The 18,702-nt window shown below is 48.5% G+C and overlaps 1 protein-coding gene across 3 annotated transcripts in view; it reads right to left on the minus strand.

The window, feature by feature from the left end:
• The window catches only part of Chid1 (chitinase domain containing 1), a 37,851-nt gene that overhangs the window by 3,123 nt on the left and 16,026 nt on the right, over nucleotides 1-18,702 (minus strand). For all 3 annotated transcript variants that reach the window (XM_034503235.2, XM_076913514.1, XM_076913528.1), the window contains exons 8-10: nucleotides 17,267-17,359; nucleotides 10,532-10,633; nucleotides 9,106-9,261 (exon numbers count right to left, since the gene is read on the minus strand). In XM_034503235.2, the coding sequence (XP_034359126.1) occupies nucleotides 9,106-9,261; nucleotides 10,532-10,633; nucleotides 17,267-17,359 (351 nt within the window). The remainder of the gene's footprint in view (nucleotides 1-9,105; nucleotides 9,262-10,531; nucleotides 10,634-17,266; nucleotides 17,360-18,702) is intronic.

Consider the following 18,702-nt stretch of genomic DNA (forward strand, 5'->3'; position numbering starts at 1 on the left):
GAGGGGAAGATAGAGAAACGGTAAACAAGCCCAGAGGATGGCATGGAGAGCTGGTAATGCATGGAGAGCTGGTCATGGGCGTCACACAAAGTACAGGAAGGTACAGTAAGTCCATAGGACAGAAGAGGTTGGAATGTCTGTAGTCAGGAAGATCATCTAAGTTTAGGGGTTCAGGCCAGCTCGGAGCCACAACACCCACTGTACGGAAGAAGAATTAAGGAGTAGGCATTTCCCTCAGCTAAGAAAACTTAACCACACAGTGAATGAATCCATTTCATGTAACACAGCAGGCACCTGACTCTCAGGGACATGGTCCAGGGTAGAGGTCAATAGGAACTGGGAGATGGAGGCATGACGTGTAAGGGGTAATGAAATGTCGATGGGCGGTGGTGGCGCACGCCTTTAATCCCAGCACTTGGGAGGCAGAGGCAGGCAGGTTTCCAGGACAGCTAGGACTACACAGCGAAACCCTATCTTGAAAAACCAAAGAGGCAGCCAGATTTCTGAGTTCAAGGCCAGCCTGGTCTACAGAGTGAGTTCCAGGACAGCCAGGACTACACAGGGAAACCCTGTCTCGAAAAGCCAAAAAAAAAAAAAAAAAAAAAAAAAAAAAAAAAAAAGACATGTCTCTGACTTGGAAAGGGTTATATAACTGTGAGTACACTACTTTACACTCTCTGAAATGTGGGGTGAGTAATGTACTCGATATGAGGCCTCAGATGAAATTGTCAGGAATGTTGACAAAGCCATGTGTGAACTCACCTAGATGCTTTCCAGAGGAGCTCAAAGTACCAGTGACAGAGGGTGTCTTAGCTGTTTCCAGTGATAAGAAGGTTCTCAGGCCTTCTTTGTCCAGAGCCTAATGAATCCACCGTGATTCATAGGCAGGGACAGAGGACGAAACTGCTGAGACTGGACCAAATCTGCAGCAGGACCCTCAGCCTCCACGACAGAGCCTAGAGTAACAACTCAGATCAAGGTCACAATCCCACGAAGCTGACATTGTGGCCCTGGTCCTTTATCTCTGACATCCCATTAAACCCAGAGTTCCACGAGGAACTGACTGCAGCCAGATACACTGCCAGGTCAGTACCAACAAAAGCTGTGTTGGGACAGGCTAGAGAGACAGACAGCTCAGCAGTTAGGATCACTTACTGCTCCTGCAGAGGACCCGAGACTGGCTGCTAGTACTCAGAGAGCAGCTCCCAACTGTCCCTAATTCCAGGAGCTTTGGATCTCTTTCCTCACCTCTCTGGGCACCAGGCATGTAGACAGAACACTCATATACACAAGGATAAATAAATAGGGGGCTGGAAAGATGGCTCAGCAGTTATGAGCAAGGACCTGGGTTCAATTCTAACAACTGTCTGTAACTCCATTCGAGGAGATCTAGTGTGTGCTCTCTTCTGGCATCTGTGGGCACCAGGTGGGCATGTGGTACCTAGCATACATGCAGGCAAAACACCCACACACATAAAATAATTTTTAAAAATATATAAACAAGTAAGTCTTTTAAGGCTAGGTTGGAGTCACCCCTACAAGGTAGAAGAAGGTCTGGTGTTTCCACTACCCTGACCTGCCCAAGATCCAATCCTGCAAGCTCAGTCAAGAGGAAGCCTCATCACGTCCCTAGGGTATCCCTCACATGACATCTGAATTGAGGGCAAACTCCAGAAAGGCCTTGAGTGAGGCCAGTGTCATAGGCTGACCATGCAGAGCTGGCAGGTGATAGAAAGCCTTTTTCTTGGATCTGCTCAAGAGGGCTCCTAAAAATCAGGGCTGTCAAACAGAAGAATGAATCATATCATTTGCAGAAAAATGGGTACAATCAGATAATCATATTAGTGAATTAAGTCAATTTGAGACAAGTATTATGTTTTCTCTTGTGATTCCTAAATTTTACTTGTGTGTGTGTGTGTGTATACACATACATACATACATATGACATGGAAGTGGAAGTCAACTGTCTAGAGGACACGAGAGAGTAAAAGTAGGGAGAAGGGGTGAGGAAAAGGAGGGTAAGGACAAGAAGGGGAAAAGATCAATATACAATATATACATTAAAATTTATTTTTAATTTACTTGAAAAACACAGGGCCTGAAAGCCAGCAGTAGTGGCACATGCCTTTAATCCCAGCACTCATGAGGTAGAGGCAGGTGAATCTTTGAGTTCAAGACCAGCCTGATCTAGAGTGAGTTCCAGGACAGCCAGGGCTATACAGAGGAACTATGTTTCAAAAAAAAATTCAAACAAACACAAAACAAAATAGAGCAAAACCAGGGCTGGGATGGTGGCTCAGCAGATAAGAATGCAGAGTGTACTGCTCTTACAAAGGACCCAGATTCAGTTCCCAACATCTACACTGGGTGAGTCACACAACCTGCTGTAACTTCAGTTCCAGGAGGATCTGATATTTCTGATGTGTGTGTTCATATATAGCTCCCCTCATACATATAGTCAAAAATAAAAGCAAATTAAAAATTAATTTAAGAAACAAAACAGGGCCGGTGAGGTAGCTCAGTGGGTAAAGGTGCTAGCCATAGCCTGATGACCTGAGCTCCATCTCCAGAACCCAGACAGTGAAAGGAGAGAACCAACTTCTGCATGTTGCTCTCTGCTGACCCCCACAACAGTGCATGGCGTGTGTGTGCTCTCCCACCCCAAAAATAAATGAATAGAAGTTAAACAAAACAAAAGGCAGGGCTGTATAAGCAGGTTTGATCAGAATGTTCTGGACATGATGACATGCACAGACCCAGGTGGGGCTGAGTAAGGAGGAAGTGGCCCAGGATCTCTCTTGGACCGTCTAGGGTGAGATGCGTACACAGGATGGGAAGGAATGAGGACCACACCGCTGGGCCTCATCTTCATCTGGTTTCTATCTTTGCCATAGTTAGAAGCTTCTCACCACAGAAGACAAAAGTTGTCGGATATACTGATAATGGAACTTGCCTTGGCATTACAGGGTAAAGAGGAACAGGGAGACATGCTCATTACACCAAGGCTGGCTCTCCATTTGACAGACTGCTTGGACCATGATAGCTGCCACATGTATCACAAGATAATTACAGCATCACCATGCTGGGAGCATCAACAGCCCATGCCAGAAAGATCCCACATACTTCCTGGCCAGCTGGCCTTCATTCGTCAGATCACCAAGCAAATTCGGCTCATCACTAGGATGCTTCTATGGCCTGGTGGCAGGGTGGAGTCAGAGGACACAGCCCAAGTGAGTTCAGCTTTCAGGGGGCAGAGGGAGGAAGCAGTTGTCCAGTTGTGCATGAGAGCCCACATATGTGTAGTTGCTTAATTATGCTGCTTAATCAGCTTAATTATGCTGAGTCAGCCAAGCGAGGAGACCAGGACAGGCATCCTGAACCTGTTTCTGCTATTGTGAGGTTCCTTAACTCTAAAGACAGGCGATGAACAGGCCATCCAGAGCGTCACTAGGAGCCATGGCCATACCAATAAGGGCCACCACTCTGCAGTTCCTACCATAGGAAAGGCACAGATGGTCTCCTCGGCTGGTAGAGGCAAACAGATCACAGCCACTGGCTTGAGCGAGCTGGCCAATCGCCCCTATCACAGGCCTTGGCTGCATATACAGCTGAGCAGATGGTTAAGTGGCTGAACCATGTCTGTCTTGGAGAGGACTAGGGCTCTGTGCTAGAGGCTAAGATGGGGTGGCAGATCATCCTGACAGCACGCTTGGATTTTTACAAATATGGCAACTGAAAGGTTGGAGAGATGGTTGAGTGGTTAAGAGCATGGGTTCAATTCCTAGCACCTCCATGGCAGTTCACAATTGTTTGTAACTCCAGTTTCAGAAGATCTGGTACTCTCGCACAAACACACATGCATGTAAAACAGTGTACATAAAAATAAGTAAATCTTTAAAGGGTGGGGGGCACAACTGAATTCTAAGAAGCTTAAGAAGCTGACCTGTATCTCACACCAGGTCATTATCTGCCCCATTGGGCCATCAATAGAGGTACCTGTGGTAGCTGATATGAAGGGGCTGCATCCTGCTAAGCTATGTTCTTGAGGAGCAGTTAGACCCTAGTCAGTAAGTCCCCTAACACCTTCCCCTACATGCTGCGCCTGGTCTGGAGGCACTGGGGATTTCAGTTGGCCTTGCCAGCAGGGGGCAGGTCTGCTTGTCTCACAGCTACCTCTTTTAACTGGATTCAGCCCCACCAGAGGGGTTGTACTACAACATGGAAGAGACTGTGACCCATGGCCCTGTGCCATCAACCTGGAATTCTGCTTTGAGGAAAAAAAGTCATTTGAAACCTTTCTGTGAGAGGCCCTGTCTATGAGAGGCCCTTTGATCCCATATACAAGTCTAAGGGAACTTGGTGAGTGACCAGCAGGCAGGGTGGAGCCCTAGAAGGAAGAATGATGTTGGCAATGTCAAATGGTTGCTGTCCCAGGTAGGGTACAAGGCAAGGAGAAGTTTGGCATCCTCAGAAGCAAAGCTGAGATGCTCAGTGGGGTATAACTTTCAGAGTGTGAGGATTAACACTGAGAAAAGCCAACAGGTACAGATGATAGACCTGCCTGACCTGCTATGCTGCTACCTGTGTCTACCATGGCCAAAGCTAATCAAAGAAAGCACTACAGCTAGAACTGGTGCTTCCTCAAGACCTACCATTGAAAACAGGGCATGTGCAGGCCTGTGGGCTGAGCACATTCACTGAGATCTAGGTTTGAAGATACTTTGTACACAATATACTTGGCTACCCCTACACAGTGCCAGTTTGGGGCTCAAATTGTATATAAGAGGCTCTTCTTTGGAACCTCCTAGATCTGTAAAGGGCTCTGAAGCCAGCCCCAGGCCTGCCAGGGGTACGGTCCTGACGAGACCCCCCCCCTTCCCAATGCCCAAATCTGCTGAGAGGAGATGGTTGATGGCAGAGCCACACCTAAACCTGTCCTGGGAACAACAAAACCTTTGGTTAGACAATCAAGGCTCCATAGGGTTAAAGGTCTCTCACAGCTCAAGATAGATCTCTACTGGCTTCTCAATAGATGCAAAGCCTCCACTGGGGGGTTTTCAAGTCTCTGGTATGGGGCCCCCATGGAGTATTGTCCCATTCTATGGAAACAAAAACTGCTGACAAGCCTGAGCTGTCAGACCTGTTCTGGCAAAGGGGCTCATGCCTGAGGTCTATACTTGGCCAGTGAAAGCCACTTAAAGCCAGGGTGCCCAAAATAACGACTTGTGGGGATTGGGGGGTGGGGGGGATGGAATCCTTCACCCACATCACTGGTTGTCAGATGATGCTTGGAATTTTGGGAGAACAAACTAAATAGAGGGCATAAGATCTGGAAGCTGGAGCCAGCTCAATGGGATAAGAGGATTATCATGAGACTGAGGCCACCCTGGGCTACAGAGTAAGTTCTGGGGCAGTAAGTTCTAGGCCAGCCTGGGCTACAGAGTATGACTGCCTCTAAAACAAAAGAAAACAAGAGTAATAAAAATGGGATCAGGAAGAAAACTGGTAGTTTCTGTGAATTTTGGCAGCAGAGACAAAGAAGACCCATAGTACTGAATTCATCCTGTCTTGCCACCTGCTTTGCACACATCCCCATGGGAGGGGACAAACAAGATGAAGGGATGAGAGCTCTTCACTTTGGAAAGACATGGCCTGGGAGGGGACCCTAAGAACAATGTCACCCAGCAGCATATACAGTGTGTAGGGTGGCCTGGGAGCAGTAATTTGCTTTACCCAAGGCATAGGTCCAACTGCAGTTGACAGCGGTATCAGTAAGAAAGACAAACTTGGTGCCAACAGCAGAAGGTGCAAGCAGAGAGCAAGAAAGGGCTCTGAGCTGGAAGCATAGGTACTTCCAGAGATCAGGATGCTTAACCCCAGGGTCAGGCACTGGAGGCACAGACCCCACAAATAGGAGGTCCATCTTGGCTTGTGCTCTTAGAAAGCTGGATTCTAAGTCAAGAGTGGACACCAAACAGATGAGGCATTCCCATGGGGGTGTAAAGGGAAAAGGTCTAATGGGTAAAGTAAGGAGTAAGCACAGGAAGCTTGTCTGCATGGAGAGGTCAGATGTCACTGGGGTTGAGTGGGGTCTAGAAAAGCGTTCTGTGAATCTGAAAGCCTAGCAACAATTAAGTAGCAGGAGCTGTGCTCACTCAGGAAAACTTTATAGCAGTTCTGAGCCAGAGATCTGCTAAGGAAAGGCTCCAGCAGTCACCAAGCAGCAAACTGCTGGCAGGCACTGTGGGACATTTTTTTTTTTTTTTTTTTAACAATTATTTATTTATTATATATAAGTACACTGTAGCTGTCTTCAGACTCACCAGAAGGGGGCATCAGATCTCATTACTGGTGGTTGGGAGCCTCCATGTGGTTGCTGGGAATTGAACTTAGGACCTCTGGAAGAGCAGTCAGTGCTCTTAACCCCTGAGCCATCTCTCCAGCCCACTGTGGAACATTCTTTAAACAGGGTTTCTCTGTGTAGCCCTGGCTGTCCTGGAACTCACTCTGTAGACCAGGCTGGCCTTGAACTCAGAAATCCACTTGCCTCTGTCACCCAAGTGCTGGGGATTAAAGGCGTGTGCCACCACTGCCCGGCTGCCTGTGGGACATTCTTGTTGTATCCTCCTAGGTCTCTCCTTGCAGGTCAGCCCCACGGGCCAGGGCCAAGGTGAGGAGCACACACTCCTCGATGCGTACCAGAGGCAGGGTCAATGCTGCTTGGCTCTACAGCCATGGATAACCATGGACGTCCGGCTGGTTGTTTATTCCAGTCCTGGGGAAGTAAGTGTCCCTGCTGCTGAGTGGGCATCTATACTGCAGCCCTGACAAGGTGAGGTTGGGCAGGCAGCATCTTTCTGCATGGGCAAGCTGGCAAAAGCAATGAGCTTGCCAGGCCTAGCCCCAGGGAAGCTACTTTCTCCATCTAATTGTTTCCCTTGGGTAGGCCCATGTCCAGGTTGGAGCATGCATGCCCTCATCTTGCCCCATAGGACCCATTAATGAGAAGAGAATTGAGAAGTACAGTCTTCCTTCCCTGCTGGGCAAATCCTGAAAGGCCAGGAGACTAAGAACAGCCTGTGTAGGTATGTGTGCTCCCGAGTGGAGCAAAAGGAGCCTTCACCTGTGTGGCAGCCCATGTCTAGTTTCTGCTGCACGTATCCTCAGGCACAGGACATAGCTGTGTGAGGCTGACAGGATCCTCAACAGTCTCCTGGAAAACTGGGTGGCCAGCCCCCAAAGCCTTAATAGCTTCCTGCCCTGTCTGCCCCATGTTGGGTCCTTCTCAGTCAGTAAACCTGCCTTGCCTGTTGTTAGACCAAGGCTCATGACTGAGCAAGCCAGCAGCACTGTGGGCTAGAACAGCTGTAACTCAAGTCTGTGATGAACCCCAGACGTTGGAACAAGCTGTGTGGGTACCAAAGAGTGCAGATGTGTAGGGAAGACAGAATTCACATCGATGGCTTTGGAGCATGGCCCACCCTAGTGCCCCACCATGGAAAGACCAATGGAAGAATTGAATGAGAGGTGATCTCAGCTCTGATGAGTGAGTATACCTCCACTGACGACAAACAACCAGGGCCACAGAGATGAGTCCCAACCCTTCCACTCACGACAAGCTTATCTAAGGGCCAAATAAGTCAGTTCTGGCTTTGTCTTGGGGCCAAGGTGGAGAGAACCTTGAAGCATAGATTGAACAAAACATCAGCACTTAGTACAAGGTGGACAGCCTGGCCTCTACTCACTTTCCCTGGGTGATCCATACATGGCACTTTCCATAGAATGTGCCCATCTAGGGATCGGAAAGAAAACAGCTGCACCCAGTGGACAAAAACACCCTATCTCTGTTTCCGGATACCATTCTCCATGGAAAATCACTAGGAAAGTGGGTAGCTTAAATGCTTCTTATTTTTTTGAAACAAGGTCTCAGTATGCATCCCTGACTGGCCTGGAACTTGATACACAGGCTGTCTTGAAACTCACAGAAATCAACCTGTCTCAGCCTTCCAAGTACTGTAATTAAAGGTATCTACCATAATGCCTACTTAGGCTTCTAAGTAACCAACCCAGAACAAAGACCCCAGATTTGTGAGAACGTTAAACTACCTAGCACTGAATAGTGACTCTCACTCCATCTAGCTCCGCAACAGCTCCACTCTCTCACTGAGGGAGAAATCACCTGTGGAGGTCAGCCAGCACTGACCCAGATGTCAGAACTTACAGAGGGAGACTTTGAGCAGCATCACAACTGAATCCACAGAGAGGTGAGTCATGAACTAGAAAACTTGTAGATAGATTCGAGATGAAAAGAACGTGGGTGGGGTTAACGGCCAAGAGGGAATGGGAAAGAAACCAGCCTCCTTGGAGACAGCAACAGAAAACAACTAAAATCAAAAGAAAAACACATCTCAAGAGCCCAGGGCTTCTCATCAGGCCAGTACACGCCACACATCTGAGGGAACAGATGAGCAAACTACTGTATGCCTCCCAAACGTGGTAAAAAGTGAGCACAGCCCAGGGAGAGCTCGATGAACACTGAGCACAGGTGTCCCAGATTGAAGTCATCAAACTGCTGAAACCCAACAGCTAGCACTGAAGAAGGTAGCAGTCAGGAGATTTGTACACAGGAAAAGCACAGGGAGGAAGTAGAAGCAATACTTTAAAACACACTATTAAAACCACACAGCCAAGACACTGGAGGAGACCCTCAGTGGAGAAAATGATGGGGCCAAAAAAGGATGAGCCAGTCCTGGCCAAGTCCACTTGACACAGGTGCCACCCAGAGGAACTACGTAAGCCATGTCAAACCCAGCCAGCCATGCCCAACCCTCTCCCCAGTAGCAGGACAACTGCACCATGGATGCAGACCTTGGCTGAGGCATCAACACTATGGGTGAAGTGCTAACCCTCACGGGCCTGGGGTGTGTCCAACAGAGGACTGAAGCTTTCTACCCAACCTGTGTCTCAGACTCCACAGTCCAAAAAGCCTATAAGGAGCTACCCTAACCTTCTCAGCTCCAACTTTCCCCTCCTTTGCCAGGGATTGAAGCCCACATCTCTATGACTGGCCACACCTAGATGTGACCAGGAGTGCCCTGGGCTCACCTGGCTCCAATGACAGGCTCACGAGCATCCTTGGAGGCTGCATAATCCATGCCATAGAAGTTCAATCCCAGGAGGATCTTGCTTCGCCACTGTGACTTTGGGTCTAGGACCTGGACACAGGCTCGAATCCATGACAATGGAGCATTAGGGCCAGGCCTGCAAAATCAATGGGAAATGGAGCCACTCTGAGAAGAAGGCAGGAAGTCCTGTGTCTGACTCTAGTTTGGTCCTCTAGGTTATCTACTTGGGCCCATTTCCTTCAGTGTTATGGCAAATACTTTTCAAGAATTGTGAAGCCAGGTATAAGGACACACATCTTTAAACTCAGCACTTGGGAGGCAGAGGCAGGAGATCTCTATGAGCTCAAGGCCAGCCTGGTCTACATAGTAAGCTCCAGGACAGCCAAGACTACATAGAGAAACCCTGTCTCCAAAAAAAAAAAGGGTGGGGTGGGGGGATGGGGGCTGGAGAGATGGCAGCACTATCTTGCAGAGAATTTGGGTTCAATTCCTAGCACCCACATGACCACTCACAACTGTTCCTGTTCCAGGGGATCTGACACACTCACACAGACATACATACAGTCAAACACCAATGTGTATAAAATAAAAATAAATTAAAAAAAGAGTTGGGAAGAAGTTGATCATTGTGGCACACACCTGCTACAAGTGTAAGTCCAGCCTTGGCTATAAAGTGAGTTCTAGACCAGTCTGGGATACAGAGTGAGGGCCTATTCTCTGGGCTGGAAAGATAGCAGAGAACCTGAGTTCAATTCTTAGCACCTCACACAGGCTCACACGTGGCTGTAATTCCAGCCTCAGGGGATCCAACGCCTCTGGCCTCCTTGAGAGCCCACACACATGCTTATACCCCCACACAAGACACATACATGTATAATTAAAAATTACAAGATAAATCTTAGAAAAATGAGACAATGAACCCATCACAAAATTTTTCTTAAAAGGGGCGGAACCAGAATCATTTAAGTACTGTAGGCAAAGTGGCCTTAGTGCCTTTTGATGGGACCCGTAGGTGTCTTACATGGGGCAAAGCACTTACTTGTAACCTCCCCATCCCTAGAGCAGTAGGAACAGATCTAAAACACTGAGCAAGGAAGGATCAGCAGACATGCAGCTGGGACCAACGCCCAAGGAAAACAGAAATGGCAGACAGACAGACTATGCTTATGTCACTGGTGACAAAGTTCTACCCAGGCAGGGACTTCTCAAGGAGTTAGCTCTCCTGAGAACAGGGCAGGAACACCATTAGCTTCCATCTGGCAGCATTCAGGTACAAGGAAAGTGACTGCCCATCTATGCTGAGCCACAGAGCCCACAGGCAGATATCTGCTTGAGAGACCAAGGTGCAGGCCTGTATCTTCCTGAAGACCCACTGTACCTACAGCGCCCTAGCAGCCCATACTCACTGCTGTGATGTGGAGTAGTCATATGTCATGAGGCTGAAGCCATCTAGTATGGGGGCCAGTTGCTCAAATTCCTTGTGTGTAAACATGCCCAGCTGGTCAGTCCTGTGACAAGACAAGCATACCTACTTTGAGTTACTATGTATGGATGGCTGTCAGTCAGAGTCAGAACAAGCATGCTGTCTGGGTTCCCAGCCTGCACCCCTTCTTCTCCCTCTAAAACAGTGGTTCTCGACCATCCTAATGCTGTAGCCCTTTAATACAGTTCTTCATGTTGTGGTGACCTCCAACAATAAAATTTAGGTTGTTACTTCATAACTGTAATTTTGCTATTATTATGAATTATAATGTAAATACTTGTGTTTTCTGATGGTCTTAGGTGACCCCCATGAAAAGGTTGGTTGTTTGACAGCCCCATGGGGTTACAACCCCAAGCTGAAAGCTGCTGCTCTAGGGGGACCCCAGGCTATTTTCCTTCAGGGATGGGGGACAGTGTGCTCTTTGGCTGGGCTCATACATACTCTAGGTGCTAGGATGAGGGCTGAAGTCAAACAGAGATGTCCCTCTTTCCTTGCCCCTAGAAGGTTCTGAGAGAATGAAGGGTAAGAGCTGCACAGCTTACCTGGCTCTCAGCCCTGCTCTAGAACCATTCCATAATGGAAGCATACAGAAGAAGACAGCCTCATAGAGATCCCAGTTGTCCAGACATGGCTGAACTATATCCCCGTGTCCCTAGGGCCTGGGCCTCATAAACACATTATCTTGGCCTCGTAATATAACAGTCCTTCCTATTCCTGCTCCCAATGGGGCCCAAACATTCACTCTAGAAACATGATAAGGGCTCTGTGCTGTCCTTAGGGTAGGAAGGGTTCACTCATATATAGGCTCATTCATTTGAATATTTAGTCACCAGTTAGTTGAACTGTTTGGGAAGGATTAGGAGGTCTGGTCTTATTGGAGGAGGGGTGTCCCTGGGAGTAGGCTTAAGAGGTTTCAAAAGCTGATGCCAGGTTTAGTCCCTGCTCCCCCCTCTGCCTATGGGTAAAGATATAAAGATCTTAGATACTATTCCAGCTCCATAACTATCTGCTTTTCACCATGATGATCATGGCCTAACCTACAACCATAACCAAGCCCCCAATTAAAGGCTTTCTTTTATAAGAGTTATCTTGGTCATGCTATCTCTTTACAGCAATACAATAGTAACTAAGACAGGCTCCTGTGGCAAAGGCTTGCCTGCTCCTAGGTGGGACCCTCATCTAAGAATCCGCCAATGTTAACAGGCTCCTAGTATTTCAGGCCATGATGTTCTAGATCTGATGGCTCATGAAGAAAGCCATGAGCTGCAGCTAGAGGCTGGCAGAGGAGCAGCCTTTTTTAGTCCTACCTGTATTATGGATTCAGCAGAAGTGCAGGAGGAAGGCTCAGAAAGGTTCAGAAAGGTTCAGAAAGGTGTGGCTGAAGCCTTTGGGCAAGAAGAGGCTGCTGGGGACTACAAAGTTCCAAGCAGAGGAGCTACACCTGGAGAAGTACCACACAGGGACCTGTGGCCTCACTTAGGGCTGGGGAAGAACATTTATCCCTGAAGACTTACAGCAGTGTCACTCAACCCCCAGACACTGATGGGGGGGTGGGGGTGGCGGCGGCAGTAGCAGGGCTCTCCCAATGGCAGGATAAATCTGCATAGACATTTTTTTACCTTGCACAGGGAGGGGACATAGATCCTGTTTGAAGGCTCCCAGAAAAACCTCTTCTTTTGCTAAATCACACTGGTCAGGCTGTAAGCACCCTCTGATCCCAGGCCAGAAGCTCAGAGAAAGCTGTAGACAAGGACTAGTCAAAGTGACAGTATGTGCCATCTGTGAGGTAGCAGCACTGCCCACCGCCTGGGGCCCGACGACTCGGATGGCACTCCCTACTAGCTGTGATTCTTGGACCAGCTGACCTCTCAGTCAGACCTCACCCAGAGGAGCGGGCAGGCCAGAGGGTATTCTGTGAGTTCAAAGTTACGAAGATCTGATCACCACAGGATTCTGCCCAGGCACAGCTGGCCCCAGTGCATAGTGTTGTTTGCTGTCATCTGACCTTCAGGTTCACTGTCTCTAGGCACAGACCCCTATGGTCACCGTTAGCTCCTCCAGGCAGGCTGCTATAGCACTTGCCCTTACTGTGTTACTGGGACACCAAGCAGACATGGATGGGGAGATAATAAAGGCTGAGGGCAGAGGGGTGTGAGCACCTGAAGAACAGGGGTAGGCCAGAGGTTCTGATACCACAGAAGAGGGTGCAAGCTGAGAGACAGAATATACGGACAGGTATGGGTGGAAATATTGGGAAGACCACGGGACCCTGTGGGGACTACTTTTCTGAAGCATGCATTATTCCCAGAGGTTCCCATATGCGGCTTCTCACTGATACAACCCAATTTCACAGGCTGGGTCATTAAGAAGAGCCCATATGTCAGAATGGCCTTATCCTTAAGTGGTCAGGATAAGACAAGATGAAGGCAAACAGGAACACAGCCAACACTTTCCTGAAATGGAGCAATCTTCTAGGGTGGTAGCCATCAACAGGAAAGATGGGACACCACTGGGCCTCTTACTACCCTCCCTACTCCCATCCTCCCGGCTATGTCCTTGGGGATTTCTCTGGGAACATGTTATTTGCCCTTCTGTCTTTGAGGAAAGAAAGGCTATGCAGAAGCTGTTACTAGAGTCATCCCTCCCCAGCCTGCCCTGCTCCTGCCCCAAACCCCTGGGGAGCCTGGCCACTGAGCTGTTTCTCTTTGTTCCACAGCACCAGGACAAAATGAATCCATGCTCGAGAGACATAAAAACAGCTTGCCAATAGGCCACACATGGCATGACTTCCAATAAACAGAAATCACTGCTCATGCTGAAAACCTCATGTTCTGAATTAATTTCTGAGGGAGAAAAACAATATAACAAAACACATCACTCAGTGCCTGGGCCTGAGTGTCCACAGGCCCCATGCAGCTGAGCCCTTCCTATGGCAACGAAGGAAAGTGTCCAGCCCCAGCAGTGAGACACTTTTAAGTGTCCACCAAGGGCTAAAATGGGGCAATCCTCATAGCCCAGGCTACTTTTTCTTTCCAATGAGAACTTCTTTTCCAGAGAGTAGGACTGTAATGACACGGGGCCAGAGCCCTCCAGTCACATGGCCCTTTATCCAGACACCCTGTAGCTAGGGAAAATGCCCAGATGTTGCCAGGGCACTCTGCAGCTGTAGCCAGCAGAAACTACTCATAAACACTGTGAGAGCTATGGGCCCGGCAGTCTCACCCCATTGTCACCTGCAACCTCAGTGGGGTCAGTGAGGCTGTCAACTCTCAACCATGCCCCAAGGGCCATCTTATCTCAGCAATGCAGCATCCTTTACTACTATGGAGAGTCCAACACACAAACTTTAGCTCCCTGTCCCTCAGTCCACAGGGTGTGTGCCTCCCTCCTCCAGTCCACAATTAACACCATCTATAGTTGGCAGTGCCATAGTATTGGAGTTACAGCCAGACAGAAGGTACACAGACTTAAAGACAACCCTTCCTGGAGCTGTCCCACAGCTTTCCTCTGAAGCTTAAGCCCTTGCTCCTGTGACTCTCGCCTCCTCTGATTCTTCTCTCCATGCCCCTGGGTGGTGAGCCAGGTCCCTACTTCTTCTAGGACAACAGAATGGGTATTGCTGGTTTACCCTAAGTTAACAGTCCCTGTTGCCCATCTTGCGAGGCCTTGTTGTTCCTGTGATCTCTGTCATCAACCTAAGAGGTCCCTAAGAGTTAAAGAGGCCAAGGAAATGTGAGAGGCAGGTTAGATTGACCTGACTTTTAACTTGCCACACCCCTCACTGCCATTCTGGATAGTATGTTACTGGCCTTTGAGAAACCCAAGAAACTGGCTAGAAGCAAACCTGGTATTTCCTATGTTCCTAAGATGGTATGTTGCTAGCCCCAGTAGGTCTGGGGATCTAATTAAACTACATCTTCACGGCTGCCACTCTACCCTGGTTCTTATATTGCTGAGTATACACAAGTAACCTTGGAAAAAGTGCTCAAGGTCAGCATGGCTGAAGAGCTGCCCAGTTCTAAGGCAAGACCCCAAGGGTCTGCAGTGCTGTGGCAGCCCTTTCTGTAGCAGCTCTGACTTAACTTGCCTTTGGTGACAAAGGACATAAGTGAATTTTCATTTGATGACTAGAAGCCACCCCCACACACCAGAGGGGTCTTCTTAGAGCAGCCTTTATGAGGCAAATGAAGATGCAGGGCAGGCTGCTGATCTGGCCCCCTGCAGAGGTGGCTCTAGACTAAGGGCTGAGGGAGGACAAACAAGGACAGTAAGCACCCCATGTCCTGGAGCAGTGCCAGCCGAGCCCCCACTATACTCAAGACAGAAGGGTCATCCCAATGCCACAGGGCCTCAACCAGCTAAGGGCCCTGCTTCCCTTAGACTCTTGCTACCTCTTGGTCTTTCTTCCAGCCACTGCAGATGGATCCCCAACCCCCAACCCCACCACCACTCTGGGTACCCTCCAGAATCCCTCTCCTCATGGCCACATAAGGTGAACTATGTGCCTCAGTCACTTCAAAGTGAGTGGTGGAGTTGGCCTTGGCTTCTAAGATCCACTTCAGGCAAAGGACTGGGAGCTTGGGTGGAGATGCTTGGACAGAAAGATCCTCCTCAAAATATGGCACCCAACCCTCACCAGAATCTGAGAGCAGCTTCCACAGATTCAAAACCTGCCACAGGTTTCTGAACTGTTCACACCAAGTTTCCACCTAGCTATGGCACTCCAGCCAACATTATATACCAAGATATCCTGAAAGGAGCATTGGGCAGACACAGCTGATACCACAATTCTGGAGACCCGTCTGGAAGGCTGTGACCCCCTTGCTGTCTCTTCCACCTAGGTCTGCAGGATCTAGTTGTTTGTTCAGCTGAGGAAGAAAATGTACAGAACGAAGCCTCACCGCACACATAGGCTCCACACATTAGAATGTAACCTAGTCTACATGGTGAATTCCAGGCCAGACAGGGATACAGTGAGATGTTGTTCAAAACAAAAAACAAAAAAAAACCCCCATAAAACAAAACAAAAAACCCCACCACCACCACCACCACCACCACCACCAAAAGTGACTTGAGCTAATTTAGCACCTGTAAGGTTCTTGAGCAGCTGTCACAGATACTAGCTGCTGGAGACTTGCCCTGTGTCACCTAGTACTTCTAGAGCTCCTCCTGAGAAGGGTAGCAGACAGCTCTCATGCTTCCTAATTTCCAGGTTTCTCCCTAGAGGCACCAAAGCCCACTGCACTGTGGAGCAGGACTCCTGGGCTAGGCCTGAAGTCAATGTGGAGAGCCTGCTGCTGTGCTCATCAGTCCCTACTGATGGGCTGAGAGCCGAGGGATGTTTATCAAGAAAGCTCAGACAGCAGGCAGACTACACCATCCATAGGGGCCTTGGCACACTCAAGGTTAGGATGGGAAAACTACCCTGAGCTGGTGGGTCTTAAGCTTTGAACTGCCTCAATAGTAGCACCTATAGTGACAAGTGACACTAAGTGACACATAGTAGGTCTTCAGCAACTAGTGTCCCTGTCAACTGTCCAAGCACCTTGCAGGTGCTGAGTTTTTTGTTTGTTTGTTTTGTTTTTTTTTTTTTTTTTGAGACCACATCTCAGTGTAACTCTGGCTGACCTGGAACTATCATGCAGACTGGGCTGGCTTCAAGCTCACAGAGCTCCACCTGCCTCAGCCCCATAAGTGCTGGAATTAAAGATATATATATATATACCACACTCAGCTTTTCACCTTTATATGAGACAATAGTCTCACCATGTAGCCCTGACTGGCCTGGAAGTTGCTATGTAGATCAGGCTAGCCTTAAATTCACAGAAAAGTAATTTCTTTTATAAGCGTCTATCAACTTGCCAATGACATTCTAAGCTCTGGAGGCATATCCAACTTTATCCAGCTACTATCATTTTAAATAGCTGAAGGCTCAGAGATGACCAGAGAGAAGGGTACTTTCTTCTAGTGTGTAGGCCAGGGAGCTTAGCATCCATTGGAGAATTTAAAGGCCAAATAGACAGAGCTGCCCTTGGAAGCTTAAATACCAGGAAGATTCCTAGGACTACTACCCAGTAGTTCTACCTGCCCTTCATACCTATTCCTACCTGCTGTGCTCCAGGTCTATCCTTGGGTGACTCTGAGTCTCCTATTTCACAGTATTGTTATCTCTAAGTCAAACACTAGTGATTTCAAAAAGAGGCTCTAAGCAGGGTAGACATGGGAATCCAAATGCCTTGGCTCCACCTGTAGTACCTATGTCACTACATCTTGTCCCAAAGGTTCCAAAAGAGCTGCCTCACATGGCTGGGAATGGTGAAAGAGCCAGAGTCTGGAACAAAGGTCTAAGTCCCTTCAGTGGCTCCAGTTGGCAGCAGCTTGCCCAGCTATAGTGCAATATGCACTATAAGTATTTAGTATTGATAGCCTAAGAACTGAACTAGGTGCCTCAGAGCCCCAGAGACATTAGATAAGGAGTCTAAACTTGTGGGTTCTCATGGTGATGAATTCCTCAATACATGTCTATGTTGATAGACAAGACAGGTTAGAACTGTAGGTCACCTTCCCCCAAACCCCTTTTTTTGAGTGAAGAGCCCATGTTGATGGGAGAGGGACTGGGCCCTTGACTAATTGTTTTCCACCCTTAGAGTGCACTTACCCAGGAGTGACAGCAGGTGGGATGACCAGAATGACCAGCAGCCTGGCCTTGTGCAGTGCCTCAGCCAAGTGAGTAAGCATGTGAATGAGGCCTCTGTAAGAAGCAAGAATCAAGGTTAGCCCAGAGCACTGGGGGGCTCCCGGGCACCACTGCATCAAGAGCATAACAGATGGAGCCCCAGCCTTAGGCCCTGTTGCAGAATTACAAGTCCTTCACAGGGTTTTCTGAATCACTCTTCAGTGTGAACCCATGAGGGAGCTGAGGGAAAGGAGACTCTGTACCCGAGTTGAGCCTGCCTTTCCTCATACTTGGGGATCCCGAGAAAAGTGGTATTTTCAGGGTACTGAAGGGCCAAACATGGACCCAGAGAAATCCTAGTAACCTTCAGGCTATGGAATACCACAAAACATTTTGAGCAACATACCCGGTAGGGAAAGAAGATGGTGCAGAATACTTGGAGTAGATACTAAGAGAGCAGAGGGCAAGAGATGGAGAAACCAGACAAGAAGATGGAGGAGGCAGCTGGTATACCTCAAGAACGAATGTCAGCTCTCTCCCCACATGGCCTAGGAGCCCACTCCTTGACCCTCTAGTGGACTGCCCATGACATGTTCTATACCAGCTGATTCCCTGAAGGTGTGGCCATCTTAAAAGAGTTGACCCAATGCAACTGCTATGAAGTCAGGCTTGCTATGCTGTGCTCACCCAAGGAGGTTCTACTACTGCTTTGTAAAGAAAGTTTTCCCTCCCTCTGTAGAGCTGGACCTTCAGGAACAGCTCCATCTACAGACAGGCTGACAAGTCCTCCATTTGCACAGCCAAAGCTGAGTACCCTACTGGCCCCAAGACCTGCCCCTAGTACATCTCTGCAGACAGTCTAGAGTATTCTCAGTGGTCAACTATGGACAGCAATGGCTTCACTCTCTCTGATGTGACCCAAATTGAGCTATTACTTTTCAACCTGAGCAACAGTGATTCCAGTGTGACAACTCTAGTGACAAGGGGCTAAAGGGCACCTAAGTCCCAGTTGTCTGTCCTTCTTAGGTATACTTCGCAGGTTGCAAGTGGCAATACATCACTTATGCAGGTGAACTAGGAGAATGCTACCCATGTGTGAAGTAACAGAGGCCCAGGAATGTGGAAAGCCAACTCCACCAAAGGAAGACCCTTCTGACTGGCTGCAGGACAGAAGCAGGATGATCTTTTTCCAGATCATATGAGACTTAAGGACCAAGAGGTACCTAAGATCATTCCAAGGGCTTTCAGAAGACAAGTACGAGCCTACCGTATCCCTCTCAAGGGCCCATACTACAGCCATTCTAGACATAAGGACTCTGTAAGAGTACCCCAGTCAGAGTTCTAGTGGGACTGGTAGTAGACTTAGCCCATAAAAGACTTTGCCAACCGATCCTGCAGACGGCATATCTCTGAGTCTG

This window comes from Arvicanthis niloticus, chromosome 1 (assembly GCF_011762505.2).
Source record: "Arvicanthis niloticus isolate mArvNil1 chromosome 1, mArvNil1.pat.X, whole genome shotgun sequence".
Taxonomy (NCBI): Eukaryota; Metazoa; Chordata; class Mammalia; order Rodentia; family Muridae; genus Arvicanthis; species Arvicanthis niloticus.